This window comes from Bacillus rossius, chromosome 1 (assembly GCF_032445375.1).
Source record: "Bacillus rossius redtenbacheri isolate Brsri chromosome 1, Brsri_v3, whole genome shotgun sequence".
NCBI lineage: Eukaryota > Metazoa > Arthropoda > Insecta > Phasmatodea > Bacillidae > Bacillus > Bacillus rossius.
The window spans coordinates 326,667,094-326,687,779 of NC_086330.1; the positions used below are offsets into that span (position 1 = coordinate 326,667,094).

Here is a 20,686-nt window from a genome sequence, read left to right on the forward strand (position 1 = left end):
AGAAACATACATTTACGTCTTTATCATCACCATCGCATTTAACTAATTTTTCTTTCTTAAAATTTTGAGATTATTTATGCTTCTTGTTTTCGTCTTTAAGTGTAATCTGACACTATTGTGCGGCCATTTTTGATATGTGAAAAACAATGTTAAGAAAATAAACGACCGAAATAGACAGTTTAAAGCTAATCAGTGGTTGTATATCTTAAACGAAAGTAAATATTTGGTGAAATGCAATTCGTTACTAAACAATGCTTAAGAGCTGTTAAGCTCCATTAAAAATCTTAAACGAAGTGTGGTGAAATCGGTCCTTAGTCCTGCACAGTATCTATAGTTCGGAAGGACACGCTAATCATTATCATTCAGGAGGCAAAATACTACAAACACCTGGGAGTAACCCTACAGGGCGACTTCGGTTGGGGAAAGCAGATGAATCAGGAGGGAGCCGAGTACAGGAAGAAAATTAAAAGAAGGATCGTATTTCACTTTGATGAGGCCGATGATGGACTATGTCGCAGCAATTTGAGACCCGAACCTAGAAACGGGAATCACAGATCAGGAAATGGTACAACGCAGGGTTGCGAGATGGGTGATGAGTATATTGTGGAGAAGGGAGTTGCATTGACCATTGGTGATGAGGAAGGAGCTAGGATGGGACACACTGCAGAGGAGGAGGAAAGTAGAAAGACTGGTGAAACTGTTTGAGGTGATGAAGGAGGAGGGGGACTGGGGAAAGTTGTGAGATTGGTTGATTAGAGGGTTTATAGAGGGAGGAGGGAACATGAGTATAAGATCCAGAGGGAGTGGCGACGAACGGAAAGAGGGAAGCAAGTATTTCTGTGAGGACAAGGCGATAGTGGAATGGGTTTCTGGGGACAGATACTAACTATGAGGGGAGGGAAGGACATATGAAGGAGGCTTCAGGAATTGTGAGAATAGTGCAAAAAAGAAGTGGAGAGGGAGGGTGGACTCCTTGTCAACGGGCCGAAGTCCAATCGCAAGCATATCGTATCTGATTATATTTTTAGTTTTATGATTGTGGATATTTTGTACATTGTGTTTGATATAATGTTTATATGTGGTAACAAATTCATACTGTGTATATACTCAATACTCATATGGCCTAAGGCAGGGGCGCAGCAACAGGGGGGGGGGGGGGAGGACAAGGGTATTTTGCCACCCCCCCTCTGAAACCTTGAAGTGGGGGCAAACGGGGGCAAAGAAAGTGCTGTGTAATCAACTTTTAGATAATAAAACTGCTTAAATAGCACCATTTTCCACCTTGAAATGCAAATTTTCCCGGGGGTGGACCCACGGACCCCACGCTTCAATTGGGGGAGGGGGGGGGGGGTCGATGATTCTTTATAAAAAGGTATATTGCCCCCCCCCCCCCCTTTGGAAATTTAGTTGTTACGCCCCTGGCCTAAGGTCAAAAACAAACTAAAATATCGGTCGCTGTTAGCGGAAATGCCCAAGAACCGCTATTCCAGAACCGGCACCTGCATGAGTCATCCATGGCTTTCGCCACGACGCGACGACACAACCAACGTCACAACACTCGCACGTGTTCCTCTTGACCACAATGGAATGGCGGATAACTTCGGTTTTTCTGTGTAGTGAAGTGAAGGACACGTCACGTACACTGGCGGAAGAAGAAGGAACGATTCGTATGATATTTCCTTTGTTTCAAACGTCTTTCACGGCGCATGCACACAAGAGACGCATACCTAATCTACAAAGGTTGAATTTATCTTATCGTTGCTTGTGGAGTGTTTTGTCAAATGCAGATCAACGTAGAACAGGGAAGCAACAGTGAACCAAGATTTGAATGTCGCTACTGTATATGAACCAGTTTACAGAAGAGATAAGTTTGGTAAGTTTTATACTGACTATACGATACTTAAGAACAAATAATCTAAGTTTGCTCTTATGAATTAGGTAATTCTTATTAATATTCTTGGAAGTGAACAATAATGCACAAATGTAGCCCCATAAAAACTTTTTGTTGCACATAAAAAAAAAAATTATGCAGTAGGGCCAGTTGTTAATAAAATTTTGCTACGAAATACACGAAGAAAGTATTTTAAAATTTTGATGAAATTTTCAGGTTCAGTCACAATTTCTTTACAGTTTTAAGTGACCCGCAAGATCGTGTTTTCTTATTTTTTAATAGTTAAAATTTACTATTAATTTACTCGGTTACATGCATCAACATTTTTATATTACATGTTCATGAGGTATCCAAATGAATTAGCATTTATATACTAACAATATGAGAATGGAAAACAAAACGGCAAACAAAGAAGCAGAGCTTTTAAATTAAATTAGGTACATGGAAACTTTTGTGTGTTTTGCGCGGGTGGGAAAAGAGATGCGCAGAAACGATTAACTGGACCGAGCGCGCATCGCCTGACGAACCGTAAGGTCATTGTCATTGGTCCAATCCTCCAGTGCAAGTGTTTACATGCTCGTTAAAAAAGCGAGTTGTAGCAGGCAGGTACATCTTGGTGCTGTTGGCAAGTGCCAAGATAGTTTTATTGTGTTGTTTTCCGCTGTGTGAACTACAGAGCTATTGCTTTGCGTGTGGTTTTTCTGTAAGTAATTTACAAACGTGTGTTGTGTTTATTCAAGACGGCGTGAGTTTAGAATGGTGTCTGCTTTCATCAAATGCGTTTGTATCGGAACTGTCATGTAACTATGGAGTCCACATGCTTATGCGGTGACACATCGTTGAATCACACAGTCTTCCTTGACACTGAAGGACAGGTAATTAATTATTAATAATTATGCTATGGAAGGTGAGAATAGTTTCTAAAGGCAGCAACGTTTTACGTTTTGGTTATGGTGTGTGAATTACGCAAAAACATGTATGGTAAGTATCATATTTTTACATTTCTTGACTTGAAAGAAGAAATTAAGTTAACTTTGTGTATCATACTTTAAGCACTAACATATAAGAATGTAAGTTTATCTCAGAAGAAGGGCAAAATGTTTGTAAATACACTATACATAGATGATGCATACTGGTAATGCGAAACAAATCAAGATGGTGGTAGGAATGAAGATTATGTTTTGTGACATTCAAGTCGCGTAAAGACAAATTCTATACAAATGGCATGAAATTCTGCCAACAGAAAATATTGTTAGAAATACATTTTTTTCAGTAGATTTACGTCTGAAGCAAGCGGTGTTGTTTTATTAGTATCTAAATTTTTTTGAAATGTTTTAAGCTTAGCCAACAATTGAGAGCGCGGTAAATTCGAAAGATGTGGCCCACTAAAACGACAAGTATCAAAAAAATAAGATTTTTACAGTATTAGTTTTTCGATTTCACTTTCACCTCAAGAAATTAGACGTTTGGGGGGTCTGTGACAAGTGAGAAAATCATGACGTTAATGTATCAACACTTGAGTAGCACAAGATTGTGTGTATCAAGTTCCATGGAAATTGTGGGGTGAAAATCAGTGAAACTAGAAAAAGTAAATGCAGAAATTTAATTAATAATATTATTACAACCATCTAAAGTAGAGGATTGTACAAAATAATAGGAAAATAGTAGTTACAATAAAAAGCACCATTATAAATCTCACTTTCAGAAAATTAAATACCGGTATCACGAAAATAGAATACTATGGGTGGGACTGTTTTCTACTTCACAATACCGATTAAAATATTATCAAAAATTTTCATCATGGTAATTATTTAGTAACTCCTGTTATCACAAAATAGACTAAACTGGGTGGGCCTATTTTCTATTTCATATTGTCATAAATTTTTAATCTTGAAAATTCTTGTTTTATGCAAATTTAATACCACTTTTGCAAAACAAAACTAAATCTTATAGAATTTTAGACTTGTTTATGATATCCTCCATCTAGAATTTACTTAAAATTATATATATGTGAAATTTTGTTACTAGCCGATCTACACTCACCAAACCTTTTGCTTTGTGATAATCACTTCAACGATTGCACAACTAACCTACAGGAAAACGAGCTATTTTTACATTACCTAATAACTTTAATGATTCATGTAACCAAAGCAAATGAAATACCTACACACAATAAACCTCTCACCTAACACATCAAACAAAATTCACATAAAATTACATATCTCAAACATTTATAAGCCACAAAAAAATACTTACCTTTTTAAGGATTTTGGCAATAATTGTTTTGTCACTATTTTTCTTGTAGATTATAATAGTACACCAATTTGCCATTCCTCCTTATTTAATTTATTCATTTTATAATGATATACTTACAATTCTACTTAACTTATGATTTCACTCCTTCTCGTATAACCGACCGCTAAGTACAGTCGCTCTGAAACTTACACTGTCATTCGTCTTTTTTTTTCATGGTGCTATTTTTTCTTTTGCTGTTGCCAATTCTACATACTATATTTTTGTTCGTTCCACCATTCAATTTATAATCATTGGCTCACTTCCATGACATCATTCATTTCCCCTCCGTGATTCTCAACCAATAGGAATCCGGTATCGAATAATAGAATTGACCCAAAAAAAAGAGTCTTATAATACTATTTTTTGTTTACTATTTGCCCTAAACTCTTAAGTATTTTAAATGTCACTAACCTAACTCAAACACATGTATTCACAGTTTACATGTAACTAATCCAACCAACAGTTCAAACAGTTGATACCATTTAACATCACATATTTTCACTGTGGCAAACCTAACCTAAACTGTTAAAAATGGTAAACTAAGTACTTGAAATACCACAATTCAATTCAAAGGAATCATCAAGTAGAATGAGAGGAATTAAAAATAAATTTTTCAGAATTTTTTTTTTTCCAGAAGAGCAACTACTCTAGAAAATTACTCAAAACTGATTTAAATCCAATTTAACTTTACACAAAATAACAAAAAGTAAAAACATTCAATAATTCAATAAAATAGTTTTTTAGAAATATTAAAACTAATTATTCTACTAAATGTGTTTCAAAGTATAATACATATCATGAAGTTGTTAAATGTGCTGTCGAATTATTCACACTTTTGCAGAAGATACTGTGAATATTATGGTTTACATCCATGTATGGACAAAATATGGTGGCAATTATGCAAAAAAAATGGCTAAACAATTCAGCTGAAAATAAAATTGTTTACATATTTAAAGAAATATGTTTCTAATATAAAAATAATTTGTAGGAAGATAACACATTGTTGGTAAAGATTGTGTCATTTCATGTAAAGAAAAATTTTGAAAATGACATTTTTATTTCTAATCTAAATCCACACAATGTTCTGTAACTGCAAAACATTCTGACTTGACCAAACTTAATGAACCTTCCACTTTAGTTAATTATTAATAGGTACATAAAAGTCACATAAACCTATTGTCCCAGAAAACGATGGCATGTTTATAGGAATTTAAATAGTTTAACAACAATTTTATGTATTGTAGTATCTATTGTTTTTACTGTTTACTTTATATCTGTGTGGTACATTTTGTGATTTTATCCTGGTCTGTTGCAGTGTTTGTTTACTGCCTTCATGCTGTTAGATACACTGGGAATATTATAGATCACATTTCTGATCAGTTCTGTTATCAAGATGAACCATTAATGTTTTTATAACAACCTATGAGGTCTTATTGGCTTGATCATTTGTGTCCAAAACCAATGATTCATTCTTGTTTTTTCGGCCAGCTATGGACCACGTTATGGACCATGTTATTACAACTGTTTATTTCCTGTGACTTTAACATTTGCCCAGTACTACCGTATTCGTTTCCGAAGTTGTTGCTTCCTTTCTTGAGTCCATGTCTTGTTTAGGCTTTTCTTGGAAACTCCGGTGAACTTTTAAGTTTCATCTTAAGGGGCTCACGCTCTTGAATATCATCACGTGTAATCCCCACTTCTTGTAAATCTCTTTCCACCTCAGTGAACCAGGTACCTCTGGATTTCTTTTCTAGAAAATATTTTTTTACCACGTGACTTAGCCAGTTTAGAAAAAAATATTTGTTTGTAGGTGTTGTTTGTTGCCCTACTAAAGTCCCTTGTTTGTTCCATTGTGTTGTTTGGCATACAAACACTTGTAAATGTGGTGGTGAAAGTGCAAAAACTGTGTATCATTCTTATCTTTATTCCAGAGTGTTTTTTGTGATCTATATGCTCTCCATGTGCAACAGGGACACATCTAAAAGATAATTAAATTCAGAGATGCAGCCACTGCTGTATTCTTGTATTTTCATAATTTGATCCACTTAAAAAATTATAGTGTTTTGATTTATATACTTCAAGGAGTACTTTGTATCTATCTTTTGAAAGAAGCGATGCTTGTTTTGTGGTCCTTTTGCTCAGGTGGTATTAAAAATCCTTTGATTTTGGGTGTTGCGCGTACAAAAGTTGTGCATCATCCCTTGTTTGTCGCAGTGTGTGGTTTGTGATCAAAACACCTTTGTGCAAGAGGGCTACATCTGAAAAGTGATTCAGGTTAGAAATATACAGCCATAGCTTGAAACTCTCTTCTGAGATGAGAGATGGGTTAGTGTTGTGACCCTGTTGCAGTGAATGAGGGTGTTGGTACGTACGAACATTGTTGATCGCAGAATGGTGGTCGTGGGAAAGGACCGCCCGAAGAAGCCGTCGCATCGCTCGGTGAGCCGGTGTCCGTGATGGCTCGCAAGGGGGTGGAGCAGGGCCCCACGGAAGCGATGTCGGGCGGCGACGCGACGGAGCTGCAGGAGGTGGAGGTGGAGGAAACCCAGGATGCAGTGGTCTTCGTGAAGCCGCGCCAGCGACGAGCGTCCGACGTCATCGACTCGCTGGGCAGCCGGCAGCCTGACAGCCCGCGCTCGCGCAACTCCTCTGTCAGCAGCCCCCGGGGCCGCGATGCCCCCTGGTCGCAGGACTCCGTCTTCGGTACCACGCCTCCGAGTGGCCCCAGCACTCTGAATGCAGTTCGCAAGGTGCGTGTCTGGGCTGCCAGGCTTTGTTTTGCACCTGACCATTTTAAGGTCCTTGTCTGAATTCCTATCTAGTTATTCTATCTGAAAATTCTTCAGTGGAGAATACTTAAACTAAAATGGAATGATGCACGTAATCAGAGGCGTAAATCGTAGGATTCACAGGGGGGCCCTCGGAACCTGCGGCCCAAGAGTTTGCATGTAGGATTAACCAGCACAAGTCAACAGTAAGAGGCCCTTTTTCTGTGTTTTGTTGGGGGGGGGGGGGGGGGGGGGGGGGGGGTGGGGTGGGGTGGTCCGATCCCCTGGCTTTCTCGAGATATACTTTCCTGTACTTAAAGGAAACCACACTAGAGAGAGAGAATACCACCAATCATTTCAATGAAATTATTTTGCTACAGTGACAAAATTCATGGTGGTTGCCGAACTTTGTTCAGTTAAACATAATCCAAGCGCTCAGTGTTCTATCTTAAATTCTATATTATTTACAATAAAAATGTTGTTCAGCTTCAAATGTAATGACGTATACCAGCCTTGGGTAGCACGTTAGATCATAAGTGGTAAAGATGTTAATAAACTTATTTTTTTGTGATTAATGTGCAGCTGAAGTTTGTTGGCCAAATTCAGACTCATTCTGTACAGATGTACTACACACACATATTTTTCCACTTTATAAAAAAACACTTATTAAATTTTTTAAGAACTAAAAAAATAAAATCATTTTCTCTTAACATAATTTAGTGACATATTAAATAAAATACTGTGTAATTATTTTTAAAATGGAATGTTCAAATAACTTGTAGGCCTTATAAATAGAGATAAGATCTTATGGTTTTATTCTCATGCCAATACCATTTTTAAATCAGGAGATTTCGGTGTTATTGTTTTATTTTTTATGAAATCTGTTTATTAAAAAAAAGGCATATTTCTGAACAAATATGATACTTAAATGTTCCATGATACTTATTGCTCCAAAACAGTGTCATTTTGACGTAAATGAAGAATTTTTTTTATTATAAGGATTTGTAATAAGCATACCTAATTTTTCAGAACAAATAAAATAAATCAGCTAAGTATTTGTGTGTTTGAAAAATGTTTGAAAGTCTTAATTTAAAAATGAGTAACCAAGATTAAAAAGTGTAAACATTTTCCAATTAATATTTATAAAATTGTGGTGAAAATGACATTGTAAATAAATTACTTTCATTGAATTTAATATTTAAGAGATTAGGTATAGTCATTTGAGTTAAGTTTGGATTGAAAATGATTAATTTCATAATTTTAATTGCAATTTGGTGCTTTGTGGTGTATTAACTTGAATTTTGGTGTTATGTGTATTGACATGCTTTTGGGTGTTATTTCGGTGTTATCACAATTCACCATATACTGTAATCTTGTCCGTACTAATAAAACATGTAAGGTATTCAATTTTGAAAATATTTGTGCGGGCAAAAAAAAAATTTGTTTTCAAAACTGATTATTTAAAAATATTATTTAGTTGTTTTTGCATATATGCTCCCTGTAATTTTCATCAAAATATAAAATGATAAGGTTTATAATACTTTTTGATTTGGAATTGGGTGACCCAAAAACAAATTTTTTTACATTTTTTTGTGACAGCTTGTACCCGGTAGGCCTATTGTCTTTTAAGAGTATTTGTAAGATCATGGAAAACTACAGAGTGTCTAATGCTGAACTTGGTCGGTGACGCAAAAGAAGTGTTTTATTTCAGAATTCAATTACGATTGAACGGGAAGTAATCCTATCAAATTAGTGTATTGTCATCGGTCTTCGATAAATCTACAAAGTTTGAATGAAATCTGGCCGTTAAAAGTGGGTCAAAATCACACCCAAAGGAGTCTGTTACAAACATACAAACATACAGGTGAAGCTAATATAAAGCGTGTAAAAAAACCTTTACTCCATGGTCATAGATAACTACTAAAGTTAGTGGTGTTACGTGACTTTGATAAACTCGAAGATGAGAGAAATATACAGATGCAGCATAAGGTCTGATTCTAGACAAGGTGGGTGAAGTCAAAAGGGGATTTCAGTATATTACACGTAATTATATGGTGGCTGTTTGTTTAGAAATGCGTACCTAAGTTGTACCTGTATTGGAGGTTAAATTGGAGAAAAATATCAACTCATATCATTACATTTGTATTATGAAGATTCATTTTGGATTTTTAATACATATAAACATATATTTTTATCTGATTTTCTTCTGATCAACTTAACTATAATTGCTAATAAAAGCAGGCTAGAACAGCTGATACAAATATCAACAAATGTCTGCCAAATTGGTATGTAAACAACAGAAAAACATTTGAAAAAAAGGCTTTTTGTCTGATGGCTAATGCTAATGCTCCATCTGTATCCTTTCCTAATCTCTGGATAAACTGCATTTTTTACTCTATGTAGTGAGATGGCGGATTGGTAAAACACTGAACTGGGATTAAGGTATCTGCGGGCTCAAATCCCGTTTCAACCATCCTGATAGCAGTTTTACATGGTTTCCCAAAATTACTATAGGCAGATGCTGGGCTAGTTCCTTACCACAGGTCATGAACTAACTAGTCCTGTCCTAATATCCCTGGTGTATGTCATGTGTTATCTCTATGATAATCTTGCCACTGGAAGTGTGAATTTTCCTACAGGCTTGTTCACTAAATTGTTTCGCTGTCAGATAGTAGTTATTTACTTTCCTGATATTCAGATTTACTGGACTTTAGTTGTTGATGTTATAACTTTTCTGGATCAACATGAGTGGCAGAAAGAAGGATGTTGTATGGTTTCATTTGAACATGCTGAGAACCAAAATAACTAATGTAATAAAAAAACTGTTTTAAAACATTAAAAAGAAACCTGTTTTTTTTCCAACTCTGTTTAAGATACACTTAGAAAAGAGTGGTGATTGTGTATTCCTCACGTCTCTCTTTTCATATCTGTGCAAGCAGTCACCAGTATCTATGTTATAGGCTGGCATTATTATTTTTACACTGTGAATTTTTTTATTCTTGATCTCAAGCGTTATTGAATATTCAAACAATTTTGCAGGATTGCACACTGAAGTTTTTTGTTCTGTATAGGTTTTACTGTATAAAGTATTGCAGTATTGATTACGAATTTTGAAATCAATCTGTGTAGTTGTTTGGTTTGTGATGTAATTTTTTTTTTTCTTTGCAGACGTCACCGCGCTGGAGCGACACTAGCTCGGAGTCGTCCATCTCTCCGGAGTCGGACGTCGGATACGGCAGTAAGAATTCCTTGCTGATGACCAGCTCGGTCGAGGTGTTCACCCCGGACTGGCTGAAAAAGAAGCTCACCCCAGCGGGCAGGAGACAGCCGGATGAAGCGGACGCCAACCCATATGAAACTGAGGAATATGACAAAAAGTAATTAACCTTTGAGCATTTTCTTTTTGACGTTAACAAGCAACCTCGGGATGTCTGAAGTCTAAAGGTTGCTAAAAAAATTTAAAAAAATAAGGGGGAAAAAATAAGGAAACTGAAGGAATGTTAATGAGACACTATAAAACACAATATAAATAGTTGAAGACTACACTTACATTATGTGGAAATTATCTCTGAAAAAAGTTGTAATCTTTTTAACTTAAAAATTGGTAAGTTCCTGTGAATGGTAGACACCTTATTCACCCAAAAATGTGACCTTGTATGTAATACGACCCCCAAAAAATCGGTACGTTTCTGTGAATAGTAGACACCTTATTCACCTGAAAATAAGTTGACCTTGGATGTAAGAGACCCCCAATTATACACGTCAAGGTTGCGGTTAACTGATATTTTATGACACTAAAATGCTTCTATTCAATATAAAAAAAACATTAAAATAAAATTTAGTAATTTTTAACAATTTTTTCAACATTTTTACGTTACAACTGCTAAACATTTCCCCCATCACTATCACACTGAAGATCATCACTCTAACTGCTGACATGGTGTTCATCATATAACAGTATGTCATATTCAGTACCAGCCATGACATTTGTCTAGCAGCATTTTTTGAAATCATTCACAATCACTTCTGGCCTAATGTTGTCCCATGCTGCCAAGATCCACTTTAATTGAGAAATACTTGGCTTCTTAATTATCCCTGATGGTATTTCTTTATGGTCACCTGCTGAAAGCAATTCACAATACAGTTGTTTCAAATTGTCTTTCATTGGCTGGTTCACAACTACATCCAGTACCTGTTTAGATGTCATGAAACCAGGGATTACCCTCTTTTATCGCATAATCGTCGCACGCGCGTAATCGTTGCACCCATATTTTAGGGCGTCAAATTTTGGATCAATAAAAACCTCTTGCGTAAAAGTTGCATAATGTTTTTGGTCCCGCTATTAGATGCAGAGCGCTTTGTGTAGGTATCTTTTCCGTATAAAATGATGTATTTTAAAGTATAAATATAATATATATTCAGAAATAACCGCGTACTTATTTAAATAACGGAAATACGAAGCTGTCCGATGTGTAAAATTTCTTTTAAAGACTTTTTAAACGTTATAATCTTCATTCTTCGTCTTCGCCGCCGCAGTGTACCGCTTACAAAAATATAGCCAGCGCTCATTGCAATATTTACTGTTTGGTTATGTTGCTTCCCGTATAGAGCGTGCACATGTAGTCGAATATCGATATCTCACCGATTGCATGCAACGCGCACTCTCTATGCGGAACCGAGTTAACTACATTTTATTATCCCGCTCACTCGTGGTGTTTACTACGGTAGTTATGCGTTTGTTCGGCTTGCATTTGGATCACAGATTTGGTTTTTCTATTTAAAGTTTGTTTTTCTATTTAAAGTTGAAAGGTTTTTGTTGTTTGACTTATTAAATTGTTTGGCGTGCTCTTTTATACTTCACTTTGTAAATAAACGTACTTTCATGAATGGGTTTTGTTTTTATGAATACTTTATCCAACAAAAAAAAAATTTTCCCGCATAATTGTCGCACCCCTACTTTTCATTCTTGATTTTAGAATAAAATGTGCAACGATTATGCGAGAAAACACAGTATTATGCCTGTGCCTATCCGGAGGTCAGAGTTCTCGAGCACCATGATTTCCAAGTCACCATCATTACGCTCATGGGGAGAGAGTCATTTGATTTGACCCCGATGCATGGTAAGACTCAGTTACTCAAGTGGAAAAGAGAGCAATATAATTCTAGAGGTACAATGAAAGGTCTTTAATCGGGCATTTTTATTATTCGGTGCATTCTCTAATCGGGCACCAATTGAGCCACTCGAGCAGTACTGCAATGCTGCTTTAAGTTCACTCAAATATTATCGTTATTGTCTGTTTTAATTTCAGTACAGTATTTCCTCTTTTCTACAATGTTACACTTCACATTTTTACATTCTGTTTTCCAGCTAAAACTCTTTCGGCATTTGATAATCGAGCAAAATCACTAATCTGGCATGGCAATGGTCCTGGCTGTGCCAGAATAAAGACTTTTTTGCTGTACCATGATCTTAAATGTATAACACGTAACCATGCAATATAAAACTTGCATCTTCAGTCTTTGATTTTCATGGCAAACATTAGTGCTGAGTGGAGCCAGGCTGCCTTGCTTGCAGCACATGCCTATTATTCCATTTGACCTTGAGAATGAAGTGGGTTTGGTGAAGTGGTTTGATGAGAGTGGTGGGGAATATAAAAAATACCTCAGGAGTAGTCCTGTACGAATATCAGTTTTTTTAGTTCAAATCAAATACAAAGACCAAAATATTCATGAATTTGAATAGTAAGAACGATAAGTTGAAATATAATTAAAAAATTAATTTTTCACATCGTGGAAAATTAGACAAATAATATAAAAGGAAAGAAGGGGGCTAGAGGTTGTCACTCTACAATAATTATATGGAAAATATTTTTTTTAAATGTTTAAATTATGAAATAAAACATTGTCCTTAATTGCAGCTAACCTATCTTAACCTAACCTAACCAAACCAACCTTTCATTTCAGTTCCTATTCGGGAATGGCAAAATACCATGAAATCCAATGCAATCCATTTCATAAAAAAGTGAATATATTTTTTTTAAATGCTGTATTCCCAAATAAAATGAGCTCATATTTACATTTTTAAGCCCTAGTTATCACAAGCAGTCAAGTATAAATATTTTTTTGGATCTGCAATATTATAAACACCATTTCTGGTGATTTCATCTCAAATATTAAAACTTTTTTACATTTTTTATTTATATTTTTGAGTCACATGTCTGTTTTGGTATAGATACATAACAGCAAGGAAGCTGCTAATGTGTCACGTGGTGTTAGATCAATTAGAACTATCAATTTATACAATTATGACGTTTACTTGTTTTAATGGCCACCAAAATGGAGTTTCCGTATTTTTTGGCATTGTAGTTCTTGGTTGTAGACGTTTATTATTTTTTCTACTCTAGTGCATAGGACGAAAAGAATACAAATAATATTTGGTTTTCAAGTTTGAAATGACAAATATGATGTTTTTTGAATTGCTCTCGCAATTTTTCCAATGACACTTATTGTTCATGTTTTTTTATTATAAAGTCCCATTAAACATCAAAAAAGGGTATTTTATCTCACAAATGACTTAAGCTCAACGGTGAACGTTGATATTAGACAAACTCATGAGAGATGTCATGTAAAATATTCGTAAGGAAATGAATATTCAATAAGGTATTCATTATTTTGGAGTGTTAGTATTTGAGGTCGAATCAAATACAAATAGTTTATTTTTGTATTTGAAAATTCGAATATTTGCTCAGGCCTAACAAGGAGAGAAAGAGAGCCTATTTTTTTTGTAGTATTTGAAAAAGATCTTTAATCTGACTTCCCTCCAGTTACTTTCTTGGTGTATCTTAAGTAGGAGGGAAATTTAAGAAAATGTTTTAAATGTATTCTTTTACAATTAAGTTTATGTAATAAGATTATATCATTCATCTTATCTAAAAGGGTGTTCAAAATAAGTGTTTATTTCCTAGAACAGCAGCCCAGTGATCCACTGTCTTCAATTAACTTATTTACATTCACATGTGGCATGTCTTAACATATAATCGTGGTAATGGCCCTTAAAGTCATAATTTTATAGTAACTTTTATGATAAATGCAATATTTTATTGTAGTTGTAACCCGCCCCTTGTCTGTGAATGACAGCAGTTATGAACAATTTTTGTTCTTGCTCCAGCTAGACTCGGAGTAAATGACACAAGACTGAGTTTGCGAGATCAGCAATAAATATAAAACAATTAAATTAAAAGATGGCCACATATTAAACTTGGCTGCAGGTGGTTAAACACAAAAAAAAATTAACATATTAATTATGAATTTACAATTAGTCTTGTACAGAAACTAACAGATGGACTTTGATTCAGTATTTCAATCCTATAAAGTCTGAAATAATAATGGGGTTGGAGTTGATGCTTTGTACCCTGGAACCTAATAAAATACTAAACAGTGCTGACCCTTCAGAGGTCGGACACATCCGTATGCCTTCTAGGCAGTAAACAGATACTCATTTACCTTCGCACATTGTCGCTCAAGGAAGCCGGTTCAGTGACCCAGAGCTCTCCCGGTCCACCGACCAGCCCTTTTTTAATTTATTGAGCCCAGCCCTCACAGCCAAATTTTTTATGTGTGGGCAGAGTTTTATTATAATTTATTTTATTTTTCAGTTCTGTGACATTCATACTTTGATACATAATTTTCTGACTACAGATTTCATATTTTTATGTAATCTCAGGAAATGGGTTTATTAATTATTAGCTCATCCTTAAATGAGCTACAAGAGGGAAAAAAGACAGGTCGGTCATTCCTTGCTGAAAACGTCAGCTCCGACGGGGCTTGACACTTCTTCCCTTGAGGAGCGGCTCAGCATCACGTCTGTTGCCTCTTGAGAAGTTTGGTGTTTTGGCCCAGCTATACCAGAGAATTCTTAGTATTCAATGTTTATCATAAATAATTTGATTATAACATGTATGAATAATTCACTTATGCCCTCAATAAATTCATTTCATAAAATAAAAATAAAATAAATGCAATATGCCGGTTACACAGTAAAACATGTTCATAGTAAACCTGCTTATAATTTAACTCTTTGTGTTAGTGGCGTATATTTTTAGCTCTCCGTAACATTATTTATTCTCTTTCATTTTAGCAGAAAATGACTATAACAAGTAATATGGAAGTTCCTTAATTTATATCTCCATGTAGTTTTTTTTACTTTCGATAAAAAAAAAATAAATAAATAAAATTGCAAAGTTGGAAAGAAATGTTTCCAAGGATTTTTTCCCACCCACTACATAAAAGATCAGTTTGCTAGAATTTTAGGTTTTCTAGGTTCATTACAATATATGTATGGTGTTTCCTCAGAATAAAATTCTGCAAATATGCTGTGCGTGTGTGTGTGTGTTTGTGTGTTTCTTCGTGTTTGTTTTTGATTGTGTTTTTTTGTGTGTTTGTGTATGTGTGTTTGTGTATGTGTGTGTGAAATACACATTCTAATGAAAAAATCCTAAAGTTCCAAACTTTATTCATGCTGCACCTCTATGTGTTGGGCACATTTTTGGAAAGTGCAGCGCATATTTCAGTTGTACGTGCTATGTGACATTCATCGTAGTTATATTATTCAAACATTCGTATTTTTAGTGGAGCTGTCGTAAATTAAGCTCCCTCTCTGGGTATGTTTTTTCTGATGGCTAAGCACTGTCAAAAAAAAATTAATTTTTTGATGCAGGACTCTTCTGTCCTGCGTGCTGTAGAATCATCATGTATTTAGCATCCTGATCTGTAGGTCGCATAGAGCATTGACACACTGATACTTTTGTTTCAATTTGTGAGGGTTCATTTGCTCTTTATAATGAAAATTTTTTCAATGAAAATTTATTTCCCCCGGTGACACTTACTTTTGTGTTTGCAGTTTGGCCGAGGACGAGGTGAAGGAAGTGGTGATGTCAGTGCACAGGCACAGTCTGGAGTACAACATGGACCACAAGCACAGAGGCAAGGCAGTCATCTTCAACCACGACCAGTTCGAGGAGGCGAACCACGAGCGGCCGGGCTCCAAGGTCGACGTGCAGAACCTGAGCGCGGTCTATAGCTCGCTGGGCTTTGAGGTGGTGGTCCATCACAATCTCGAGCTGGGGAAGCTTAGGAGCACCCTGCAAAGTCGTGAGTGTTCTGTCAGCGCTAGGTCGCTGTTGCGCCGTTGGGGAATGTGTTTATTTCCAAAGTGCTTGTAGATAGTATAAAATTTTAATAAAAATATAAAAATATTCTAACATCAGATATCATATATGAATCGTTAAATTATTTCCAAAATTTTTGATAATAATTTACTAGCCATGTATTGGAACATGCGTTGCGTTTATCACATTGGCAATAACAAAAAAATTTATGTGAATTTTCACTTCTGAGAATTTACCCCAAAACACTCGGAATACTGTTTATAATAATGTTTATAACAGAACTTATATTGATTTATTAATAATTTGGGTCTAAACATTGCAAGAAAACTATGAAAAATGTCAGCATGTGTTATTTTACTAAATGTTTCATTTTATCAGTCCTTAAAATTTACTGTTTAAAAACACGGTAACGCCACCTAAGATAATATGTTTCAGTACTAAACTATGTGAATGCAAGCAGCTAGATGCGGAAGGCTGCACAATTATGACAATCATTTGACTAAGAAGTAACAAATGCTTATTCTGTATTTGTTATTTTCGTTTCATGTTTGTTGTTTGTTTACATTTTTAAGATTTGCTTTAGTCCTGCATAATTGCAATTAAAGTACACATTGTTCGTGGCATATATAAAAGAAAGCTACCTGTGCTGTTATTGTGATGTACTACCTGCTGGTGTTCATTAAGCCTGTGATATTGACTCGGCCTTTAAAAATGGGAAACCTCGAGCTGAATGCATGGTTAATAAATCATTAAATAAATTAATTAAAAAAGAAAGAAATATAGGAAAAACTAATGATAGTAGAATCTCATTACTAAGTACTCACAGGGACCTCAAGTTTTTGTACTTAGAACTGAAAGTACTGAGTACTGAAAAATACATATTATTCCAAGAGAAATATAAAATAAATCAAAAATATTATTATTATATCATTATAAGATAAGACATTGTTGGGTGAAATACTGACATTAGTTTAAATATTGGTATTTCTGCATAATCAAAAATAGTATATTAAAAAAAAACAAATATATTATAGATGGTTTTTTAGTTGAACATAATGTTTGATATCTTACAAAAATTTCCTAAGCACTTCTGGAACATTTTTGGATTTAGAGATAAAACTCTTCAGTTTTTCTAAATTCAGAATTGCTTTCATTGCTGTGATAGAATGGCCATGATATTCAGAATCATCTGCTACAGCTTTATATGCCATTATATACCATTATATACCTTTATATGCCATTGTTCTGCCAGGCAGGAGCTTGTAAAAAAAAGGCTGTCTCATAATCATTGAAAAGATTTTCAAGTGAGTAAGACTTAAAAGTACTCTCCAGCTTTTCTTCCTTTCACTGGTCTGCCGCCTCTGTGTCTGCATCTTTATCCTCCTCACACACAACTTTCCATGATATACCATATCGTCCATATCATTTCCAGCAGCAGTGCAACCACCCCGAACTGGTTTGGAATTCTTTTGTGTCTATAATTATTGCAAACTGTTTTGCTTTTACTTGTAACATTCGGCCATTTACTGGGACATTTTGTGCTTGAGCATCTTTTAAACATTTGTTTCAAAGCATTTTCAAGAACTTGGTGATCACTGGAGCAAAGTCTTTTGCTGTCATAACCAAACAACGATTCAAGGTACATTGTTTTTAATTTTTGTGTGGTCTTTAACAATCGCACTTAAGTTGGACTCGCAATGATCCGTCATGTCCGTCCATCAAGTCGAATGATTCACAATGATTCGCATGTCTGTCAAATAATTTTCCATTTTAATGCTGCCAACAGACTAGAAGGCTTAAATAAATGTTGGAAATTTATCTTGTATAGAATATAAATACCGTATTTACCCGCATATAGATTGCATACTATTTAATGCCAATTTTTAGTTTAAAAAAGTGTAGTGTGATTCTTCTGCAAATTTATATCTTTGGTTAAAAAAAAAAAAAAATTATAATTGCTGTATGTCTTGAGTATGTGTGTAAATAAATTTCTTGTGTTGGTTTTTAGTGAGTATGTTACGAGTAAGTATAAATTTTTTTGTTAAAATATCTGAGGAGTGCGTGAAAGGCGCTATGAATGGCACCATTATGCTGCGTCGGCCTGGCTTGCCGCGCCATTCGCCCAGCTGGCGCTGGCGAGGGACGTGACTTGCTGGGCTGGCATTCAGCTTTACAAGAAATGCGAAGCTTTGCATCAGAACAGAAGCTTCGAATAAAACGAATAGCAAATTTCCTTGTGAAGTCAAATCAAATATTAAAAAAGAGCTTCTATTGTTTTGCTTAGTCAAAGCTTTGTACAAATCTTATACATATGCTGTTTTGTGTTTAAGTTGCCAAGGAAGACCACTCTGAAGCTGACTGTCTCTGGGTTACGGTACTGACCCACGGTCACCAGGGTGGCTTGATTAAGGCATACGATGCCTACTATCCTGCAGAAATACTATGGTTGCCTTTCACGCCAGACAGGTGTGAGTCCTTGGGCGGGAAACCAAAGATATTTGTTATTCAGGTAAGTGGTTTTTTCATCTGTGCTTGCATCAGTTTTTATTAAGGAGGTGCCAACTTACTAAGAAGCCGGTCTCAATACAGACTGCTTATCCAGAAATTAGTGTTGGGCCGATTCCAAAAATATACCGATTCCGATTCCATTTTCGATTCTTAAATTAAAGGGTCGATTCTTCGAACCCGATTCCGATTCCTTAATTTTTATCTGACAATGTTCAACAGAGTAATATAATCAGAAAAAAAAAGTTTGTTTATGATTTTAAAAATGTAATTGTGTTGTGTTTCATTTTCTGTGCATAAATTGACATTATATACAGCGTATATAATGTTAAAAAGTATGTTCATAGTTCATTACCATCAAGTTACGCTACCTTGAATTTCTAGCACAATTTGGCCTTTTAACCTTGCATATAGTTAGATGAAACACGTGTTCAAACACTGCCAATAATCAAAGATGTCTTATGACGTAAATTGTAAATAATGTTATAACTTAACCAACTTTAGATACCTTACATTATCAATTCAATTAATTGTAAAAAAAGAGGTTCGTATGGTTAGGTTAAGAATTTAATTTTCAAGCACAACTAAATAATGATCCAAATAAAATGACAATATAACCTTGTTTATACATATTTCAAGGGACCAGGGCGAAAAAAATAAATAAAAAGAGGGAAATGTAAAAATAAAAGTTTATTATCTCATTATGATGGAAATGACAAGAAACAAATATGCACCACACTAAAATAAAATGTCAGAGATGCTTACGTCTTAATATATTACCTAGAACTTAATTATCTCACTTGGTGAAAAGAATAAATCCATCCAGTCTTGCAGTTCTTCACAACCGTAAAGAGAAAATAAATTTTCGGTTCTTGAGTAAGAAAGTTATGTGCATGTTTTAGCATCTCAAAATTTCCACATTTTATGGTGAGATTTTCTTACACAAAATATTTAAACTCTTCAAATAATCGCGTGTTAATGTTTAATTCATTTCAGAAATTTATCGGAAACAATTCTGTTAACTAACACAACTACTTTAAAAAGAATGTTTATGTTTGGTAATAAAAATTTACGAACGTTTCAGCAGCAATGTTTGGAAATTCAGACTAGCCAACTGCCTTTCCAAAATATATCCAATGTAAAACGAGCATCGCTGAACACGCACAAGAATGCCGATATACAGCAATTTGGTTTTGTTGCTTTTAAACTTATTTTAATATAGTCGCAGTAATCCACTCTGAATTTGGGTAAAATCTCATTCAAAAATTATTTCATTTTAATTCTTTGAAGTTTAAAGTGCGGAGATGTGAAACATCTTAATTTTCACGTTCACGTCACCAAAGATTTGGTTTATGGCCGTATGGTTTACCATGGCAGGTAGCACAAACAAAAAATTAGGATGTTTAAAATGGCAAATGTAGCTGCCATGATCAAATAGTTAACGTTTACATTATTTTACTTGCCGTTTACATTTACATAATTTTCTTTAAACATTATGGTTTGGTCTAATTATTTTTGAAGGTTTACTATTAAATGCAGTGCTGTTACAACGTAATTTCCAAAAAATTCTTTCGCTTAAAGCGGGAAAGTAGATACTGCATTTGTACTGTAGGGAAAATGGCGGTGCAAGTAAATAATTACGTTAATCGACGTAATACGGAAATCAGTTACGTAAAAAAAGATTGTATTATGTAGTTTAAAAATTATATTTGCATGCATTTTAATATTTTCTTACATTGCGTAGGAGATGTATTTTTCAAACTTAAAAACAATGCAGGAATCGGTCACGGTCGATTCCAAAACCATTGTATTCTGAATCCCACGATTATACTGGAATCGGTGGAACCGACCGATTCCGGAATCGGAATCGACCCATCACTACCAGAAATTCAATAGTCCGATTCATGTTACATTTTCTTTCTGGAAAATAAATTATGTATATTTGTATATAAAATTATTGGAATTCATACTGTATTCACCCTCATATGGATCGCACCAATAATTTGGTTCATAAGAAATCCAACTTTTTCACCGTAAGGATCGTCCTCGAATGTGGGTCA

At 34.9% G+C, this 20,686-nt stretch overlaps 1 protein-coding gene across 2 annotated transcripts in view; it reads left to right on the top strand.

Annotated features, from left to right (window-relative positions):
• The first annotated feature begins 1,573 nt into the window (after window positions 1–1,573).
• Window positions 1,574–20,686, top strand: part of LOC134528007 (caspase-1-like) — a 32,585-nt gene continuing 13,472 nt past the window's right edge. The window contains exons 1-5 of one of the 2 annotated variants that reach the window (XM_063361166.1): window positions 1,574–1,873; window positions 6,577–6,936; window positions 10,123–10,331; window positions 15,854–16,104; window positions 18,452–18,630. In XM_063361166.1, coding sequence (XP_063217236.1) covers window positions 1,829–1,873; window positions 6,577–6,936; window positions 10,123–10,331; window positions 15,854–16,104; window positions 18,452–18,630 — 1,044 coding nt within the window. In that variant the 5' untranslated portion in view covers window positions 1,574–1,828. Of the gene's footprint in view, window positions 1,874–2,421; window positions 2,767–6,576; window positions 6,937–10,122; window positions 10,332–15,853; window positions 16,105–18,451; window positions 18,631–20,686 lie in introns of those variants that run through there. The other variant, XM_063361165.1, reaches the window with a different exon arrangement.